The 20,861-nt window shown below is 32.0% G+C and overlaps 5 protein-coding genes across 7 annotated transcripts; 2 read left to right on the plus strand and 3 right to left on the minus strand.

Moving 5' to 3' along the window:
• Window positions 1–217: 217 nt before the first annotated feature.
• On the minus strand, window positions 218–2,583 carry LOC114883129 (1,5-anhydro-D-fructose reductase). The gene is made up of 7 exons (XM_029200603.2): window positions 2,158–2,583; window positions 1,758–1,925; window positions 1,569–1,685; window positions 1,287–1,481; window positions 1,028–1,225; window positions 645–793; window positions 218–564 (listed from the first exon to the last, which is right to left on the minus strand). Exons 1-7 carry the CDS (start codon window positions 2,362–2,364, stop codon window positions 534–536), a joined length of 1,065 nt encoding a protein of 354 aa, XP_029056436.2. The 5' UTR covers window positions 2,365–2,583; the 3' UTR covers window positions 218–533.
• Window positions 2,584–2,687: 104 nt separating this feature from the next.
• LOC114883144 (1,5-anhydro-D-fructose reductase-like) lies at window positions 2,688–4,335 on the minus strand. Its single transcript, XM_029200633.2, has 6 exons — window positions 4,141–4,335; window positions 3,801–3,968; window positions 3,616–3,732; window positions 3,136–3,543; window positions 2,924–3,072; window positions 2,688–2,845 (listed from the first exon to the last, which is right to left on the minus strand). Exons 1-6 carry the CDS (start codon window positions 4,213–4,215, stop codon window positions 2,803–2,805), a joined length of 960 nt encoding a protein of 319 aa, XP_029056466.1. The 5' UTR covers window positions 4,216–4,335; the 3' UTR covers window positions 2,688–2,802.
• A 394-nt stretch (window positions 4,336–4,729) lies between these two features.
• On the minus strand, window positions 4,730–6,987 carry LOC123988123 (probable tRNA (guanine(26)-N(2))-dimethyltransferase). The gene is made up of 2 exons (XM_046287049.1): window positions 6,513–6,987; window positions 4,730–6,400 (listed from the first exon to the last, which is right to left on the minus strand). Exon 2 carries the CDS (start codon window positions 6,344–6,346, stop codon window positions 4,796–4,798), a length of 1,551 nt encoding a protein of 516 aa, XP_046143005.1. The 5' UTR covers window positions 6,347–6,400; window positions 6,513–6,987; the 3' UTR covers window positions 4,730–4,795.
• A 46-nt stretch (window positions 6,988–7,033) lies between these two features.
• Window positions 7,034–10,041, plus strand: LOC114883095 (BRCA1-associated RING domain protein 1-like). Of its 3 annotated transcripts, none has more exons than XM_029200516.2 (11): window positions 7,034–7,199; window positions 7,411–7,532; window positions 7,634–7,728; window positions 7,808–7,996; window positions 8,178–8,337; window positions 8,404–8,484; window positions 8,549–8,745; window positions 8,903–9,124; window positions 9,212–9,321; window positions 9,400–9,518; window positions 9,580–10,041. In XM_029200516.2, the coding sequence occupies exons 3-11, from the start codon at window positions 7,658–7,660 to the stop codon at window positions 9,958–9,960; spliced, it is 1,530 nt and encodes a 509-aa protein (XP_029056349.1). In that variant the 5' UTR covers window positions 7,034–7,199; window positions 7,411–7,532; window positions 7,634–7,657; the 3' UTR covers window positions 9,961–10,041. The 3 variants fall into 3 exon arrangements, with proteins under 3 accessions (XP_029056349.1, XP_029056350.1, XP_029056351.1); XM_029200517.2 differs by having other exon boundaries at window positions 7,649–7,728; XM_029200518.1 differs by lacking the exons at window positions 7,034–7,199; window positions 7,411–7,532 and having other exon boundaries at window positions 7,539–7,728.
• Window positions 10,042–11,186: 1,145 nt separating this feature from the next.
• On the plus strand, window positions 11,187–19,820 carry LOC114883097 (protein masquerade). The gene is made up of 11 exons (XM_029200519.2): window positions 11,187–11,289; window positions 15,015–15,322; window positions 15,473–15,506; window positions 15,856–16,316; window positions 17,012–17,200; window positions 17,319–17,481; window positions 17,796–17,975; window positions 18,096–18,351; window positions 18,479–18,756; window positions 18,828–18,982; window positions 19,339–19,820. The coding sequence occupies exons 1-11, from the start codon at window positions 11,187–11,189 to the stop codon at window positions 19,504–19,506; spliced, it is 2,295 nt and encodes a 764-aa protein (XP_029056352.1). The 3' UTR covers window positions 19,507–19,820.
• Window positions 19,821–20,861: the final 1,041 nt, after the last annotated feature.

The raw sequence follows: 20,861 nt of genomic DNA on the forward strand, positions 1-20,861 counted from the left end.
ATTGTATTCAAATTTGTTTTACTAATTACATTTCCGCTACCGCATTTCTGCTGTTTTGTATACAGATAACAGCCTGTATTTGAAACACGAGTGTCCTTTTACAGTATCTAGAATACCTTGGTACACATTGATTTGCAAGTTTCCAACAAGTTTTCTGTTGCAAAAACAACGTTACACGATTGTTTCGTAAAAAATAGAAGATGTTATCGTATAAAGCTACGTTTTGATGCAATTTTATTTGCTCAGAAATTGTACATTCTGTCATCGTTGTAAATACTGGTTACATGCAATTAGCCTGATTCGCAACGGTGTCCGCTTTGTTATGTTTGCAGGCTGGTATGATGTCATTTCAAAACGAAGCGTCGAAATTTTCCATGGCGTTCAATATATCCAATTGAATAGACAAGGGTCAAACGAGAGCCGAATTGCAGCGTGGGATTATATAAGTTCAAAGGGGATATGCCTTACTATTTAATTTACACCGAAACTGATGAGCTGCTTCCTGCCATCCGTTCGCGATGAAACTTTCACTTTTAGAATGGGTAATATTTGTGGTCCTTCAAGCTGAAAAAAAAATAATAATGTAATGTTGATTGATTCCTTTCAATTGTATTACCTATACATAGTAAGTATTTTTCGCTTACTCTATAAATCGTGCAACGCGTTGACCTGTAGCGAGTGCTGCTATAGAGTTCATTTCCTCAGTTGATAAGGAAAAATCAAATATGCCCATGTTTTCCTTCAATCGACTGGGTGTTACAGTTTTCGGGATAATGGCGATTCCGTGTTGCACCTGATATGTTTGAAAGAATTACACAGAATTAGATATCTTATATCAGTAGATAACCGCATGTTTCTTTCTTTTTACAGAACCCATTTCTAACGATGAACGCAAATCATATTCGCAATCTATCGATGTTAATCAAAATGATCAGCTTATGTTATTAATGCTGCTGTTGATAAAAGGATTTTCGAAGCTCGGACATAGCTATACCTGAGGGCAAAAGAAAGGTAAAAAAATAATTACCGCGTATCGTAGACTAATTTGTGCTGGTGTTTTATTGTGCTTTTTGGCGAGTTCTAAAATTGTTGGGTTTTCCAGGAAATTCGGTGCACCGGCTTTGTTTCCAGGCTGTCCCAATGGTGAGTATCCAGTTACAGTGACATTATTCTTCTGACAGAATTCAATCAATGGCTTTTGATTTAAATTCACACTAACTTCGACCTGTGTACAAAGAATTTGTTCAATATAATGTTTAAGAGTTACTTCGTTAAGATAGAATTACCTGATTGTTTACAGGTGGAACTTTAGCCACTGGAAGCAAACGAGTGATTTGTTCTATACTGAAATTGCTGACTCCAATGCTACGAGCTAATCCTAACTGCACACATTGTTCCATTCCTTTCCAAGTTTCAAGATAGTCCGTGTCTGATGTTATAGGAATACCTTTCTCATTTTTAGGTAACAATTCATCTCCTTCCTAACAAATGATTAGAACATACTGTATAAATGTATGATGCTTTGGTAATTTAATTTCGATTGGGTGAATCGTTGAGTTGGAAGTTACCTTAAAAGCAAATGGCCAGTGAACTAAATAGAGATCCACGTAGCTGAGACCAAGAAGTTCCAAAGATTTTTTGCAAGTTGGAACAACCATATCTTCTTTATGGGCATTGTTCCAAAGCTAAAACAAATATCACTTTCTAATTCTACGTTTATTAAAATTAAAATTAATCGAAATAAGAAACGATATTACCTTGGTTGTAATGAAAAGATCCTCCCTTTTCACGGTGCCGTCTTTGATTTTAGCTTGAACCGCTTGACCAATTTCTTTTTCATTTTGGTAAAAATGTGCGGTGTCTATATGACGATATCCAAGATCTATAGCTTCCATCACGGCTTTCTCTACCTCCCCCGCTTTTGACTGAAAAAAGAGATTAGTTATAAACAAATTGTACATGAAATTATAGGTGTACTCTATGTTCTAGATCTTGCAACTTTTGAATAAACCGCGCACTTGGATCACGTGATATGATTCCGAATATTCTTATCTACGATGTTTCCAAAATGGTTCCTCTATGTATTTATGCAAATGAAGGTTCTAATATTTTAATATTTGTTCAGCAATTTTAATAATGATCTACATGTTTTCTTACCTGGTACGTACCAAGGCCAAAAACAGGCATCTTGAGACCATTGGAAAATGTAAGACTAGGTATTGGAGACATTTTAGATTGGAATTTGAAGAAATTTTTAAAGAAAAATCTGATAGGCGGTAAAATTGTTCGTTGAACGTTCCGTGCTTTCACTCCGATCCTCACTGAAACGCTAATATTCTTGGATATCAACTGGTTACAGAGCATTGAAGCACCTTCTATTCATACTATTCCTGACAGATAACAATTACGTAACAGTGTTGATGCGAATGATTCTTTCGCTTATGCCAAGATTAAAAGTATTGCTTGAATTTCATAACGCCATGAAATTTTTAAGCGCGTTATCAATGTCCGATTTCTTATCGACGATAAAAAATAAATTGTTTTGACGAGTAATACTAATTGATATTTAACTAGAAAAAGCTCTGAATTTATACATAAACGTATAGAAAAACTACGATATATTACTACTTTTGAATATTTAATAGAAATGACGCTGCGTGCACATGATTCATCGTTTTCTTGAGCAATATTTCTAAAACGGAAGTTTATTGGTATCATGAATTACATATCCGGGTGAAGATTGTTTAAAATATGAATACAAACAAACACAGAAATACATTACAATTATTTCGAAGAACTTTATTAGAATTCTATGTTAAAAGGATAATCCTTGTGTTCCTTGAACCTAAGTACAAAAATTGTATTATAATTAGAACATGAAAACGATAGTGTATATAAATATGAATATCTATTTATTACTTACTCTGCAGCGGGGCATATACGAACTCCGCGATCGAGTTTATCTATCGCTGCAACTTCTTGCGGGGATAGGTTAAAATCAAAAATGTTAATATTTTGTTTTATGCGATCTTTGGAGCTTGATTTCGGTATGGGAATAGTACCAATTTGTGTCTGAAAATGAAGAACGATTATTTTAGATAAGTTCCCCCGCCATGACTGTACAAATATAATTACCAAGTATCGCAGGACAACTTGTGCAGGGGTTTTTCCATATTTCTTAGCGATCGTAACAATTTCCGGCGCTTCGATGGTAACTTGTGGATCGCCAGATTTCAGCCAAGTTCGTTTAGGCGAACCAAATGGGCTATAAGCGGTAATAGTTATACCACGTTTCGCACAGAATTCTCGTAACTTCTTTTGATTCAAGTTCGGGTGACATTCCACTTGATTCATAACAGGTTTAATCTCGGCGACCGATAACACGCGTTCAATCTGTTTCGAGTTGAAATTGCTAAGCCCTATATTTTTTGCTAATCCTAATTTCACGCATTCTTCCATGCCACGCCACGTGTCCACGTAATCAGCGTCCCCAGACAAGGGCTTACCATTCTCATCCACTGGCCATAGACCTTTGGCATTTTCCTAAAAATAATATGCAAGTTAAAATAACAAGTTGTATAACATATTTGAATTTATGTGATCATACAATCTTACGTCATAAGATACGGGCCAGTGAATAAGATAAAGGTCCACGTAACCCAATCCGAAATTTTGGACTGATCTCTTACATGTTGGTACCACCTGTTCCTTTTTGTGAGACGTATTCCATAGCTAAAAATATAAAAATGTCAATAAATGCCGCTATTAATATGACCTATTTTTGTCGTACACGTAACTACCTTTGTTGTAATGAATAAGTCTTCTCTTTTCACAACTCCTTCATTGATTTTTTCTCGCAATGCTTTACCGATTTCTTTCTCGTTACCGTAGATGTAAGCGCAATCGAAATGTCTGTATCCAGCGTCGACGGCATCTCGCACAGCTTGCTCAACAACGCTCGGATCGTCCTTAAAAAATATAACAATAAAACTAATATAAATGTGTACTTTGAAAATTAACGTTATCGTCGGTACTTGTCATTTTTAATATTCGTAGCTTGTCATATTTAGCGTTTTAAAGATAGAAGTAATATTTACAGAAGTGATAACATGACTAATTTTCATAATGTAATATACTTACTCCGGCTTGCCAAGTACCAAGTCCTAACACTGGAACCTTTTGTCCATTACTTAAAGTAAGTGTTGGTGCAGCCATTGTAACTTGTATTTTATCACACGTTTAGAGTTAATCCGGTTGTTACTTTCTGAAATATATACACAAGACTTAGATGACTTGTGAGTAGGTATATGTATAAGTACTAGTGAGATAGATCCCCCCACTATAGGTACATTCCCTCGCTAGGTATTCGCTGGTATCAAACTGAACACTTTTTGTTTAGTTTTTTTCCGCAATTGCAATAACTGATTCGATAAACCTAAGATTACATTATGTGCATACATTACTGTATGCCTAATCTATATAGATACAGCTAATGAAGTCTTATTCAAAGTAATACATACCGAAATATGCCCATATGTACTCATGGAAAACTTACGTAATTCACGAAGAGAGATGAACGATCTTTTTTATACTTATTTATTGACTTTTAAAGAAAGAAAATGCAAGTTCAAAGTATATATTCAAATTTGTATTAAAATGCAAACTATAAATAAACGTAACGTACTTTTTTTATGAGTGGGAAAATATAATAATCGATAGAAAACAAATATAATGTATCAATATTTGTATTTTCTATAAAAACTTATGTTAGCCATACAAATACCAATAGATTATTTTATACAGGTTTCTCGTCTTCGCTGTTCTCCGTTATTTGAGCTTTTTCTTTCTTAGAATTCTTATTTTGATTTTTTATCTTTTTCGAAGTCTCAGTTTCACTTACTAGATTAATTCTTGTCTTTGCGCGTGTACCAGGTCCCCAATTAACGATAGGATTTTGCTGAAAACGAGTCAACTTATTTTGTCTGGAAACTGGATTGGCTAGAGGATGATATTCAAATGAAACATCTGTATCTATTGGTTTCTCTAATATCCATTTTCCAGGACTATTATCTGGCAATCTATTTGGGGTGACAGGATTCCGTTTCTCCCATGCACGTACAATATCCCATATAACAGAATTCGGTGCATCTGTTTTTATAGATGTCTTACACGCATGTGAGTATGATACATTAAAACCTGCATTCAACAATGCAGATCTAAATACTAACATTGGTGGTGTAATACATTTGATTATTGACATTAAACGATCGATAGTGTAATACAATGGAACATCCAACTCTTCACGAACGACGTTCAAGATTCCGTGAATTCTTTTTGATGTTTTTAACTCCACATCATCTAAGTTACATAAAAGTGTAGAGACAAATTGTTGGTCATGCAAGGGCCCTAACCACATAGGTCCTCCTTCTTGCTGCTTGCGATGGCAGATTGAACAGAATTTATCCGTTCCAGGTGACGCTAATAATTTATACCCTCCGGTAAGCTGTTTGTAGCATAATGGTTGAGTATTGATGCTCTCGCAACCCGTGCATTGATATACCCTTCCTATTTTAGTAGCATTCTCTTTACATTTAATTTGACTGGAACATATCTTCACAAATACTCTTATATAGAAATCAGCGCTTATAGAGAGTAGCGGTATGATGTATCTTCCGTAACGACCAGCATGTGCAGCGATATTTTGTAACAAGATTCTCAGTGCCATTTCATGGCAAGCTTTAGATTTCAATGAGATAGCTCCGTATTTAAGATAACAAGTTTCAGGAACATTCCCAGCCAATACAGCCATATCTGTAGCTGTAACCATAAGTAGTCCTCCATCTGATACACATTGAACTGCTCCATCCAAGAAGGGTGTAGGACAACCATACGGATCCAAGTCTATTACATCAAAACGGTTCCTTCTGCATTGATACATTAATAATGTTGCATCTTCCTGATTTGGTTTTATAATATGCTCAACTTTATTGTGTTCTATATTTTTCTTTAAACTTTCTACTGCTTTCGCAGATATATCATTAGCTACAATTTGCTTTATACCCTCTACTTCTTTAGCATAGCGAATACTACGTAAACCAGTAGCAGATAAGGCTTCCAATAAAGTGATTCCAGTCAGTTTGTCTTCATTTGTTTCTAGTACTTGCTCAGTTTTGTCTTTTACATATGTCATTAATGCCAGCACACTAAGATCTCTGTTAAATTCTTGAACAGGGTTGTAAAACACATTTGTATTGTTTACCAGAATTTCTGCTTTCCCTTCTGTTATAGTAGAAGGAGGTGTGCTTGTTTCATTATCCAATTTTAATTTTTTTGTACATTGTTCCATATTAGATAAGGGATACAATTGAAATATCCGATGAGACAAGATTTTGGAGAATATCTGTAAATATTCAATTAAATATTTTATATACGTATGTACAAGTGTATCTTAAATAATTCTTATTTTTATGTTATAATAACACTGTGCACTTAAGAAGAGAAATTTCACTTACATTACATATATAAATTTTTTTCGTAAGAAAATATAGAAGATAATAAACAGGAGAGTTTATTACTAGTTAAACATTCGACTTTATTGCATGTATATCATTTTATATGTGAATTAAATAATACATGTGAGGTTAATGTTCGGTTTCTTTTAAAATAATTCAGCATGTTCTCCATCAAATGATGGCGACATTATTTTTATCTACAATCGTTATTGTAGTTTGTATCATTACATAATAAACATTCTTAAAACGCTAGTTGTATCTTTCTATAAGAAAACAGAGCATATTTCAGTCAGTGACTACAGATGCAGCAAGATTGGACATGACTTTGTTCTTGTTTTTTGTTTAAGTTTTTTTTTTTTTTTTTAAATCGGAATTAGCATATGACCGTAAAATTATTAAAATAATTGTTTGACAAACTTGTATTTGCAAATTTGTATTTTAAAAAGATCATTATAAATCAAGACTTTATAAACAAGACGTTTCGCGCTATAGGCTGAAGCGCGTCAGTCTGTCTTTGGACGTCGAAGAGGTAGGATGGTGCGCTCCCTCGACTTCAACAGTAGCGCCATCTATGCGAAAACAGCGCAAACTACTCAACAACTTACCGACTACCGTATGATAAGTCAAGAAGTAGTTTCCGCTGTTATCGGATAGATGGCGCTAGTGTACTCTTCGGAAAATCGATCGGTAAGTTGTTGAGTAGTTTGCGCCATTTTTGTATAGGTAGAGCTGGGATCGAATTTTAAAAGCACATAATCTATGGCGGTCTTTTTAAAATACAAGTTTATGGATACAAGTTTGTCGAACAATTATTTTAATAATTTTTTGGGCCTTGAGTAAATTTTGATTGATTTCTGAAAGAGCAGAATTTAAGGGAATCAAAATTGTGTCTTTTTAGTTGTCAATGCGAGGTGTGGTAAAGGAAGAACTGATAAAATTGGTACGAATGTTATACTAACTATACGCTGACATACAGAGTAGAAGTGGACTTATAGAAAGATCTGGAAACACAGATTACAAGTAAGTAATGTGTAGACAGATTCCTACAATGTTAATGCCTAGTAGGTGATAATAAGTGAAAGAATAGAAATAACACAATAGTTTTCATTAAATATATTTAGTATATTGTAATGCAGTAATTGAAGATGGATACGTCGTGGAAGAATACTCGTGAAGCTCTTAAAAACTTTGCAAGTATACTAACATGTAACAAATGGTAATATTTTACTCAAAGTATTGAATTTTTCAATTGTTTTACATTCTTTTCAGTTTATTTTGTTTTCTTTTTATTCTAGTGGAAATAAACCAATAGATGCAGTGAGATATACAAATTGTGGTCACTTTTTTTGCAGTCAATGTACTGTAAATCACTCTGTATGCTCAAAATGTAATATACCTGTGCAACCAGTTGAAACATGTAATGATCACTTAATTAAGAATCTTGTTTCTTACTGTAGTACTATTGCAGAAATAATACAGGAAAAGTGTGTACATATTATTGTATTTAGGAATATAGTTCTATGTTAATTTTATCTATATGTATAATTGTTCTTCATTAATAACTAAAAGATAAAAGACATTATTTTGTAAAATGATTAATCATAAGTGCCTATAAGAAAATACTGCTATGCTGATCACTTATGATATTTAATATAAACTTTTTAGAGCTTTGTGGAATACAACTACAGATTTAAATACCTCACAAATCCTTAGTGTACCACAATCTGTACCAAAAGCTTCCAATATAAATTATCGCATACCAAAGAAAAATATAAATAAAAAAAATGATAAAGGAGAAACAAAATTACACATTGCTTGTATAAAGGTACAATTCAATACTTATAATACATTAAATTCAAAACAGAATAAAATATCTTTTTAAAATGTTTAGAAGCAAGAAGATCATGTAAAAGCTTTATTAGCTGCTGGTGCAAATCCAAATACAAAAGATCATACTGGTTGGACACCTTTAGTAAGTTACTTTTGTATTTTAATACATAATTTGTACTGTTCATATTATATATTTTCTTTTGCAGCAAGAAGTTGTAAGTTTTGGATATACTAATATATGTAAACTACTGTTAGAATGTGGTGCATTACCCAATACACCTGGTGCAGAAAATAGAAGAGCACTGCATGATGCTGCTATGAACAATAAGTTACCAGAAGCACAGCTGCTTTTAAAATATTCGGCTAGTAAACATGTATATGACACCCATGGAAAAAAGCCTATGTACGTGTTATTTAGGGTTACAATATTTTAGACTGATTTCTGCATGTAAATATTAGTAATTAATAATTGTATTATTTCGCTACTAATTAGTATTAGTAAAGTGCTGTATGCTTATGCAAAGCTATTTTCATTATTATTTTGCATTCTTGCATGTTAGAGATTACTGCATACCACAAAGTGAAATGTGGAATATTTTAAAAGATGAAAATGACGAGACAAATGAAGAAGTTACATTTTTTAATAGTACTTTAAATCAATCATTTGCAACGCAACCGTCCAACAGAATTGTTATATACGCATCGAATTTAAAAGATGAAGATAAAAAATACTTGGAGGAGATGGCTTCAAAGCATAGAATTAAAATTGCTTCTGTATTTGGGTATGTTATTAATTGTAGTTTGTAACAGACTATGATTTTAAAGTTAAAAAAGATCGAAAAATGTTTATATCTTAACATGTATTTTAGATCTACTGTAACTCATGTCATAGTAGAAGCAAATAGTAAAAATATCGTACAACTATCGTACGATCTAATGATGGCACTCTTGCGTGGATGTTGGTTACTTAACACTGAATGTAAGACTATGTATTTATTTATTTAAGTCTCAAAATTTATGAACGATCAATTTCTAATATATATTTTACGCATGAAAGGGATTCAACTAGGTATGGATATAGATGAAATATTAAAAGGGGATTTGGAAGTATTTGAAGTAAGTGGGGTACCAGGCAAAGGTATTCCGAAGCAAGCTAGAGAAAGTGTACAAAATCAGGTAAAGTTAATCGTAATATTAGTAAAAGAATGTAAAATAATATTCCCGATTGTATTTTCAGAATCCAGGTCTTTTTAGTCAGTGTCATTTTTATTTTGCTTTAAAATCAAACAAGGAGTATGTAATACATGATATGTTACTAACAAAAGACGCTTTGATAAAACTTGTACAAGCAGGCGGTGGTACGGTCTTAAAAAGAGAACCAGATCCTGAGATTATAAAAGAAAAAGAACAACTTATTCCTTTTCATATTGCAAATGAACCTACTCATCCTTTATATAAGTGCAGTCATTATATTATATATGCTGTACAAGGAGATGAACAACGGATAAAATATAATATGCCTCATATAAAAGCGCTACCACTTGTGTGGTTAATTGAATGCATAGAAAAATTTACTTTAGTTGATCCATTACAATTGGGTTTACTTAGATTTACTTAAATTTACTTGTGACTTCCGGTTTTATAATAACTATTTCATGTAACATAATAAATAATATGAATTTTATATTTTATAAAGTAATTATTATTCTTTATTACTTAATTACGTATATCGTTAAAATAATACGTGTATTGTTATCGTAATACCCACAAATATTAGTAATAAAATTCAACATTTAAGTTCTGTTCATATTTTTAGAAGGAGTAATGTAATAATTTTGTATTTTGATTACTCAGAATTGGCCGTTGCGTAAAGAACGATAAATTCCAAAGGGAAATATCGTACGGTATCCTGTACATTTACGGGTAAAGTACCGCTAGTCGCGTACATATACATATATATGCAGTGGGAAAGAGGGAATGAAAGAAAAAAGTTGGTGGGGAGTAAGAGAGAGGCAAAGAGGAAGAATAGCGCGAACATGGAAAAGGATAGGGAAAAAAGAAAAGTTCTAATATAGTCAAGAACAGACAATAAACGAATCAAAAGGTATATAAAACTAAGTAGTTAATTAGAAATTAATTTTAGCGAAAGAATACAGAATGCAATAATTATTTTAGGGCTGGCATAAGTACTCAAATATAACATAATAAAAAAATAAGCAATTTAACAATAAAATTGACTTCTAACAGTATTACAGATAAATTCAATTAAATTAAAGTTTAATTTTCAAATGTTACCATTAGGGGGCTCCAATTATTAGGTAACGAGTTACGAAGTCCAACAACTTATTTTATTAGATTTGTAGTTTGTATAAATTTTCTTCTTCTAAAAAGCGACTTTGATCAATTTGTTACTATTGTAACTCGTAAAAATTCACATTTTCAGTAACGTTCAAAAGATGCAGATTTTCTTTTAGCCCTTCTTTACTCTTTTTGATTAATTCCCAGTAAGGTCGTCGATGATTCTCTACTTTTCCGCCTTCATTCTTTTTTCTCTTCTTTTTTTTTTTTGATTGATGTAAAAGAGGGGATCCGCATCCTGACCCACAAGTGGGCTCCGGTACCTCTTCAGTCAGTCAGTCAGTCAGTCAAACAAGCCGAACAGGCAATGCGGGTCCGTATAATACCGTGGCTGCCGAACTCGCGGTAAAGTAGTTTGACACGCACGTGTTCGAACCGGGTAACGACACAGTGTATCTTCCTTCCACTGTTTTTACGGTTGCTTTTTAAGAAAAGAAAAGGAAAAATACGGTAAACGAGAAAGATAGTAAACGAGGGAGTTCGAAGATGATACTAAGAACAGTTTCTGGGGGCATCGTCCTGTTCCTCCTACTTAGCGGATCAATTGTTGCTCAGGACGACGATTCCTTGGCTGGTAGCTTCATAACAGGTAAATTAACAATTATATTATTATTCTCCTCCTTACTAATTTCTCAACATTCGAGTACTTTATTCAAATATCATACTCCTTTCTATTCTGTCAACTTCGTATTCTATCTTATTACTTCATGAAGATTTTGTTAACTATCTTCTTTTAAATATAACTTTTAATTTGTTGTTTCTCTTTATTGAAAAAAATCGAGCAGTTTTGCTATTAAATAAAATTTTGCTATTGATGATATGATTCAGAAAATTCAATTTTGTAAATCATGTAATAGCGAGAGCTATGGCCGATTATATACTTCTAGTTCGTTGACATTGATCTTGCTATCTTTAATGCATGAATTAAACCGTAACTGGTATTGCGGTAATGGGGTCCACGAACCTCACAGAAATATTAAAAATGTACAGATTATTAAAAAAAAATCACTTAAAGACTGGTCAAGTTATATTTAAAAAAATAATAATAATGAAAATTGTTAGTGTTTATTAGGCTCCACCTTACTAGTTATGAGTTACAGAACGTCTTGTCGAAAAAATGATATTTGAATTCTATTGCCAATTAACTTTAATGATTAGGTGTTGTCTATAATTGCGTGTGGTTCATTGAAATTTATAGAGAATAGCTGTAAATAAAATCAGTTCGTAGCAGAGGTTTCGAGAAATAGAAATTCGCGTGCGTGAACGTATGCTGTGCACGCTTATATAGGTAGTATCTGGAAGGATGCGACTGTCCCACTTAGGAGTCTCACAACGCTATATGGATAACGCTCAATCCACTGTTGGTGAGAAGGTCGTTGGCAACCTTGAGAAATACGCGTTGGTACACATATACGTAATTAGTAATTGATCTTCGTGTATCATCCCTTAGAAATACAAAAAAAAATAAAATAAATTTCGTCAATTTTACTACATATTTATGTTCAAAAATTAATTCCTCATTAGCGGGAGCATTTAATAAAAAATAATTATGTTTAGGTTGTTAGATTCTGTGTTATAAGTATGATATAACAGTCTCTTATTTTTGTAATCATACATCGGTCTCATTAATTTGCTTGAATACCTTGTGACAGGTATTAATAGAATATTCAACTTCTAAAATTTTATAGAAACTTAATCTTATCTTATTAGTCGTTATGTTTCTTTCGGGTTTCCATTACGTTGTTAGAAAAAAAAATATTTCCTCTGTCATTTGGCATAAAAAGCAATTAATTAACTGTCATTAAATAATGTATAAATAGAAAGAAATACAAAAATTTAATGAATGATTTTGAATAAAAATAAAGATAAATGTAATTACGAAGAGGAATATATACTAGATCAATATATTAATTAATTAAATAAATTTCACATGTATGTTTATAATTGCATTATAAAACCATACGTATTATTATTCCTTAATTATATCATTGTAATTTAATATCCATTCTGGTTCATTAACTTATTTTTTATTTTCCTCAAGAAGTTCAGACAGAAACGTTTCAAATGAAAAATCAATATTTTATACAATTTTCTATTAAATTAATGTTGGTTGTAATTATCTGTAGTGCGGTTGAAAGATTTATTACAGTGATTAAATATGTGTAAATTTAAGTTTATTATTAGCCTAAGACGATACGTTAGAGCAATCACATGTAATACCCACGATGGCTATACGATGGAGTCGAGCCGTTTAATTAACTACCGTTATGTTTGTTTGGGCCGTTATACTTGCCAAAGTGAAAACAGCTAGAAGTCTATACTATAGTCCGTGCGAATTTCTTGAAGCTCGTTTACTTGTATCGCAAAAGACCAAGACTCATTGATCACTTTTGCCGAACTTTCATCGATTTCAAGTCATGACCTTTTCATTCACTAAATCTATAATATTATAAAATTTCATATTTAATATAATATACTTATCTTACACACATTTTACACTATGTATCATTCAGGATAATAGTGATATATATTTCTAACTTTATTAAAAACAAAATAATATCATACATATTTTACCATTATAATTTTAGTGTCAAACTCTTTATGTAATATAAATACAAAAGGATTTTCTATAGAAAGAAGGTTCTCCTTTGGTTTTCTTTAGATTTTACTTAGGATTTACGACCCTCCTTAGGACTTCTATAAACCCTTTCTATGCTCTTCCTAGGTTCTCTTCAGGTTCTTCCTAAGCTCTCCTTAGGACCTTTCTAAAATCTACTTAGGCTTTCCTGAGGCTCTTCTTAGACATTTTCCAGGTTCTTTTGGGGTTTTTCTAAAATTTTTCTCCCAGAAATCCTCTACAGAAATAAATACTTTAAAGATATTTCAGTAACTCTTTATTCTTTATTCTTAATCATAGGTTTAGAATAATAGAAAACTAACAACTTAGTGTATTTTTTACATTTCACTTTCGAACTAAGTGCTTAGATTGAATCCCGTTATTGTCCATAGACAATAGATAATTGTCCACAGACAGTCCGTGGATAAATCTTTCGTTTTGTCTCTTTTTTTAATAACTTTACTAGCGATTAATTGAAACTCAAAATATATCTTCAATTCATTATTAGTCTTACTTGTGTACAAATTAACTTTCTATCTTTTAATTTTTTTAATAATCAAAATAAATTCAAGTATAATTGCAATTATAGCAACAGTTTCAACAAAATCAATATCGTATCTTTTTTTTTTATTCTATCTGATAAAATGAAGAAACTGAAACATTGACGAAAAAGAAAGAAAAATCATTTTCGATGATAAAAACAGTTTCAACGGTTCGTTAACTTCTATCTGAGGTTCATCGACTGTCAAGATCAAGTTTAGTCATCCTTGACCATTTTATTTTATAAGTGGAGCATAAGATTACGTATGCAAGAATTTCTCTTGACTCACGGTACCTTCGCACCTGCATTCAATATACAGTTAATGTTGGATTTATGATACACGTGTTATTCATTATAAAAATATCTCACGGTAGAACGACATAGTACTATTAAGATATCGTAGTATGTAACACATACATATTTATAGAAACGTAACAGTTTAAGCATACTTACCCTGTTTATCACGCGATGTCCTAATATTTCTTTGTTTAAAATATCTAAAATTATAATTTACTTATTATTCAAATAAAAATTTGTTTCTTAACGAATAGGTAAGATTAACCCTTGAACAGTGGAGTCTGGGTCAATCGAGACCCAATCTTTCAAAACACATGAAAGGATATTAACTTAAAGTTAAATGTATAATTTTTAAATGAAAAAGCTTCATATATTGTTAGAGTAATTTTTAAAGGAACAGTGTAAAATTTAGAAACACAAAATTAAATTAAAATTGGGTCTCTCTCCATGGTCCGCCGTCTAAGGGTTAATAGTTACATGTATTTTTAATAATTAGAAATGAATAATTTAGAAATAATTAAAAACTTGAAATATTTAAAAATAGATTGGACAATTAAATCATAATACTTAATTACAGAACACTGCGATTATCTTTATTACATTCGCCACCCTTTCGTTTCACTTTTCATACATTTTATTTCAAAGTTCCTTATTTAATAAATCAAAATTAGTTTATTTTTAGTTATTGCTAAAATAAATTGAAAATTTATTTATCATTGTCAATCCAATGGTTTCCCATTATGCAATGATTATTCTTAATTTTTGAAAGATAAATAATAAGAATATTTTCAAGAAGTATTCGAGTAATACAATAAACGTTATTAATTACAATTTTTTCGTACTCCTCATATTTATGCAGGTTTACTAGATTCCATAACGAGCACAGCAAATAGCGCAGATTGTCCAGGTGTGTGTGTACACGCATTTGCAACATTAATATGTTACGAAGTTCTGGAGCACGTGCAATGCCCAGGTAGCATGCGATGTTGTATCGAAGCGCCTATAAATGGTACCGGAACTTCTGAAAATATTTCCAGTGACGATGGTTCAACTTCGACTATGTCCACTACCGTTAAAACAACGACAACAACTACAACCACGACTACACCGTCGACGACTACAGCATTAACAACCCTGCCTTCAACAGCTTCGTCGAAAGTTACCCCAGTAAGTGTGCTAAATTGTAACACTAAACAAGACCAAGTGTTACATTTATAATAATCATTACCACCCTCACTAAGTGGTAGAGCATAAATCATTAGTAAAAGATAAAAATGAAGATTATCATTAGCTTAACATATTTTATTTATTTTTCAGGATAATCAGAAGGAAACAACTGACAAAGCATCAAGTAAGTAGGAAATCTATTTTATTTAACGAATTCTATAAACTGTACAAGTATTTACATAATTAGGGTAATAATTAGTTTTAACATTTCGACTGCTGTTACCCATAATTAGGGTGATTTTTTCAATTTCTATATGAATCCATTATCCACATTATTAAAAGTCCTTCATTTATCTAATTAGAAATATTGCAAGTATAATAGATAAAATTTATTAAAAATTGAATTATTATTAATAAAATAAAATTTTCATTGCCTACAGTATGATAGTTAATGTGTTAAATCAAATTTCAGTTGATTTCATCTGTGACGAAAATATATCTTTTTTTTTATATTAAGAAATTGTTCTTTGCAGCAAAAGGATGTACTGGAATTTGCATGGCAGAGAGAATAGCCGACTATTGCGATGCCGTTTTAATGATAGACAGTCTCTGCAAGCCAGGATACAAATGTTGCGTGTCTAGAGACGAGTATGGAGAATCACCACCAGCGGAATTGCTGGTAATTGATCGTACAAATTCAAGTCGCTTCGATGAGAAAACTGGTGTGAATACATCGCACAAAGGTTCTTCGACCCTTGCTACCGTACGACCAAATACGGCTATTTCTACGAGCGTGTCCACGACTATGACTACAACTACTACTGTAACAACGAAACAGCCAACGACGACGATAAGGCCAAAGATTTCTGGAAAGAAACCATGTAAAGGGGAATGCGTCAGTGGATTCTTCGCCCTTCTCTGCGACAAAGTTGATGGAGAAGCTGAATGTCCTGACGATGGATCTTGTTGTGTTATCGATGCGTTCATTAAAACGGTAATTATATGATTCATTTATTTTAATCATAGACATGAGCACGATCAATGATTTAATATTAGAAGAAATTCAATTTTCTTCTAGTTCGTATTTAGGAATAAATAAAATTCATGTTAAGTGAGAAGTATCTTGTACATATCATTGCTATAACTTGGTATAAAATAAAATTGAAATCATTAAAAATATTAGATTTAATGAAACAAAATTGGGGATTAAAGTCAAATAAAGTTGTATGAAAAGTTAATTATCAGCGATATTTTTGTTAGCATACACAGGTTTTAAAGTAAAATTAACGTCTATCAATGTAAATTAGCACCTTATAAATTAACATTGCAGTAAATTAGCATGTCGTTGACGGGTCATTCTGAAAAGATGTAAAAATGTAAAGACTGTTCCTTTTGAAGATAGCACTTTTTATTTCTGTGCTTTCACTTACACAAAGTAAAAGAAATAAATAGAAGATAATATAAGCTATTTTTTCAAAAGCTAATTTATACATTATGTTAATTTATGTATTTAGTGTCTAAGATATTATAATGTGTAATACTTTCTTTTAGAACTATGAACTCTATTATAGCATTTTGTAAAATAGGTACTGGTTTATTATTTATGTAATCTTTAATTTGAAAAAAATCGTAGAGGGGGTTAATTCATTGAATTTTAGAAACCAAACTAAATGGTAATGAATTAATTAGGAGACGACAACGACGACGACAGTTCGACCAACCACGAAGCCATCGCAACCAAAATTACAACCCTGTCCAGGATTTTGTTTGTTAACTATTATGGCAGCTTTTTGCGAACGACCGAATATAATAATACCGAAGACATCGACCTGTCAATCCGGATCTATTTGTTGTGACAACACAAAAACCTCGCCGCAGGTGATTCTATTTCTTTTTTACGGTAGAACCCTTTCAAAGGAACGAATAAGTTGAGGCAAGTAAGATAGTGAACCCTTGTAAAAAGAAAGAAACATTGATATTTAACGTTGACACGTAGAAAATAAACGTAGTGACACCATCTTCTTCGTATCAGACTCCAAGGCCAAGGCCAAGGCCCACGCCAAGACCTGCGCCGATTACTACGGTTTCTTTGCCGCCAGATCCTCGACCAGAGTGTCCTGGTTCCTGCATCGTTTCTTATTTATCTTTCACCTGTTTCAGTGAGTATTTTTCTATATATTTCTTTTAAAATTTCGGGAGTAGTTAACTGATAAGGAAACCTTTATCATAAGGGTTTGATATAAACGAGACCAGATTAATATTTCTACAATCTGATACAAAATTCTGATTTGTTTTAATTACCTCTTGTATATTTTTAATGATAAATAATTGTAATTCCCAAAGCTAATATCAAATTTTAATAAATTTCAAGTATAACTATAATTTAATTTAAATAAAATAAATCGTTTTGAATATATTTTTAATGAATCTTTTGTTTATTATACAGTATGGTTTATATGATTTATCTTGATAGGAAATGCCGAACTAACAAACTTATTCAAGTGTAAGAAACAACGGCATCAGTGTTGCGCACCAAAGTCATTAATACGAGAATTTAACGAAGGAAATTCTACCGAGCCGATTTCGATTAACAGAAATGATACCATGTATGTCACGACGAAACCGTATACGACATCTCTTGCAACAACAATGTGTAAGTTATAAGAAGGATATGGAGGGTTATTGAAAGCTCTGTAAACTTATAAACCAGACTGTTCCCAGTCAATTTTATTAACACCATTATATTACAGAATAGAAATTTTTTATTTTGTAGTCGAAACAACGCCAATGACGACGACCGTCAGAAGTCCAGTTTACAGTAAATACGTGTGTGGTGTAAAGGGAACTTATCGTGGACCAATTCAAGCTCGTAACTTGAACAGAGGAGCGCGAGTTGTTGGAGGAGAAGATGCGGATGCCAATGAGTGGTGTTGGCAAGTCGCTTTAATCAATTCCCTCAATCAATATCTCTGCGGAGGTGCCCTCATAGGGACGCAATGGGTCCTCACCGCAGCACACTGTGTAACAAAGTAAATATTATCGCAATTATTCCTTAAAATTACAAATATAAAACGATCATTTCGATACGATAATTTTTCGTAGAAGAAATAAATTACGTTTCGTATAAATAATGAATAACAAATAATTACCTTACAGTATCGTGAGATCTGGAGATGCGATTTACGTAAGGGTAGGAGATCACGACTTGACGCGAAAGTACGGAAGTCCAGGTGCTCAAACTTTACGAGTAGCGACGACTTATATTCATCACAACCACAACAGTCAAACTCTTGACAACGATATAGCGCTATTAAAGCTTCACGGGCAAGCAGAACTAAAGGATGGCGTTTGTCTGGTATGTCTACCTGCGCGAGGAGTCAGCCACACAGCTGGCAAACGATGCACCGTCACTGGTTATGGATACATGGGGGAAGGTGATTATTCGTGTACAGTATGTAGTTTTAAATTCATAAAATCTAAATTAATATTTAATATATCTTAACAGCTGGCCCTATTCCTCTTCGGGTACGAGAGGCTGAAATTCCAATCGTGAGTGATGCTGAATGCATACGGAAAGTGAATGCTGTAACTGAAAAGATTTTCATCTTACCAGCGAGTAGCTTTTGTGCTGGTGGTGAACAAGGCAACGATGCATGTCAGGTAAGAATCAAATTTATACAGTATTCGAGGCTATCAAATCTATAAGAGTTCCCTTGATTGATAAACACGATTCATAAATTAAAATTTGTTTCAAATAAGATTTTATAACATAAAGTAAAAGGGCAATAGTTTATAACAGAGCTCCCTGGAAAGTGGGGCACAGAGTTGTAGTTAACTCTTCTTCTCTACCCTTTATAGAAGGTTCCTATTTTTTCTTTTTTCTTTTATTAATGCATGCTAGGGTGTTAAACGCTCCAAATTAATATTATCATGATGCCAATAAGGCCCATATCTTATGTAGGGGTCTAAAGCGTAGATCTACGAGTTAATAATAATTATAATGTTTAAATATTTAGGGAGATGGAGGTGGTCCTTTAGTCTGTCAAGATGACGGCTTCTACGAATTGGCTGGACTCGTATCGTGGGGCTTCGGTTGTGGGAGATTGGACGTTCCTGGTGTTTACGTCAAAGTTTCGGCGTTCATTGGCTGGATTAACCAAATTATTTCCGTAAATAATCTTTAGTTTCTTTTTATATATTGTTAATAAAATTGAAAATATTTATTTATTAAGAAATTGTAGTACCTTAACGCGCGCTTGATGTCGTAACAATTTTCTGTTACGTGTCTAGCAACGTGGAAGAAAGTTTGTTTTGATGCATGGTAAATGTACGACAAATTCGTGCAAAGAAATTTGTCATTCTGAAATTGTTACAATATTTGTAATATATGTAACGTAAATATTATAGCTTTAACAGTAAAAAATAAATAAATTTTGTAATGACATTACGATTCTAGGTAATTAATATAGTAAACTTCTGTTTATCCATTTTATTTTAATTATCATTTGTTATTTTTAATAAAAAAAGATAATTTAATATTCTAAACCTTTTTAATAAAATGTTATTCTAACAATGTGTTATATTTTTAAGCTGACAAAGTAGCACTCAACAACTATAGTCTGTTATTATTAATTTTTCTACATTTAAATGAATTTACATTTTTTACTTTAAATAAATTTGGAAACGGAAGTTTACTATATTGTAATCAGTCGTATGAAATTTCTTAGCATTTAAAAATCATTGATAAAATATACTAAGATTAATTTACAATTTTCTTTTCTTTTGGGGGCAAATAATCGTGCCATCAAGTGCGTCAATTTTAGGTGACAAAGATATCTTTTTATATGGTTCTAATAAAATAATCAACTATTACTGTAATTATTGGGTCTACCGGGAAGTTCGGTTTCTTAAAAAGAAGAAATACATAAAACACATAACTTTTCGTTAGATCCAATAATAATAGAGGGAAGTATATACAGTAAGCTACAAAATTAGTTGTACAGACATAAACCTGAAGAAGAAATATAGAATAGAAAGTTATAAGAATATTTTTGTTATTTTAAAATATATAATTTGCATTTTGACGATTTACATTTCATGTATGTTTATAGGATAATTAAAATTTTTTAAAGATTTCAAGGAAATCACTGCTAACACTGCTTTGTATATTATTGCATCACTCATATGTTTTTAAAATTATAATTTTAAGAATGTTTTATCAGTTAAAAAGTAATAAATTCTTGAATGTGAATATCAAACATAGTCGGTAAGCGTTTTAAATTTATAAAATATTATTGTTAAACGTTATTGTAAAAATTTGTTGTATTACAATCTGAGTATTTTGTATCATTAGAATGAAAGTAATTATATTTTATTGAAACCACAAATCTTTTATTAAAAGTGCGTTTAAAAATTGGAGACAATTATTATGTAACACTTCAATTTCTCTCAAATATCCAAAGATTCCCTCTCCTAAATACATTCATAGTATATGTCGATATGCAAAGAGCATCATCGGTACTTCGGGGTCCCAGGCATC

The sequence above is a fragment of the Osmia bicornis genome, chromosome 9, assembly GCF_907164935.1.
Source record: "Osmia bicornis bicornis chromosome 9, iOsmBic2.1, whole genome shotgun sequence".
Lineage (NCBI taxonomy): Eukaryota > Metazoa > Arthropoda > Insecta > Hymenoptera > Megachilidae > Osmia > Osmia bicornis.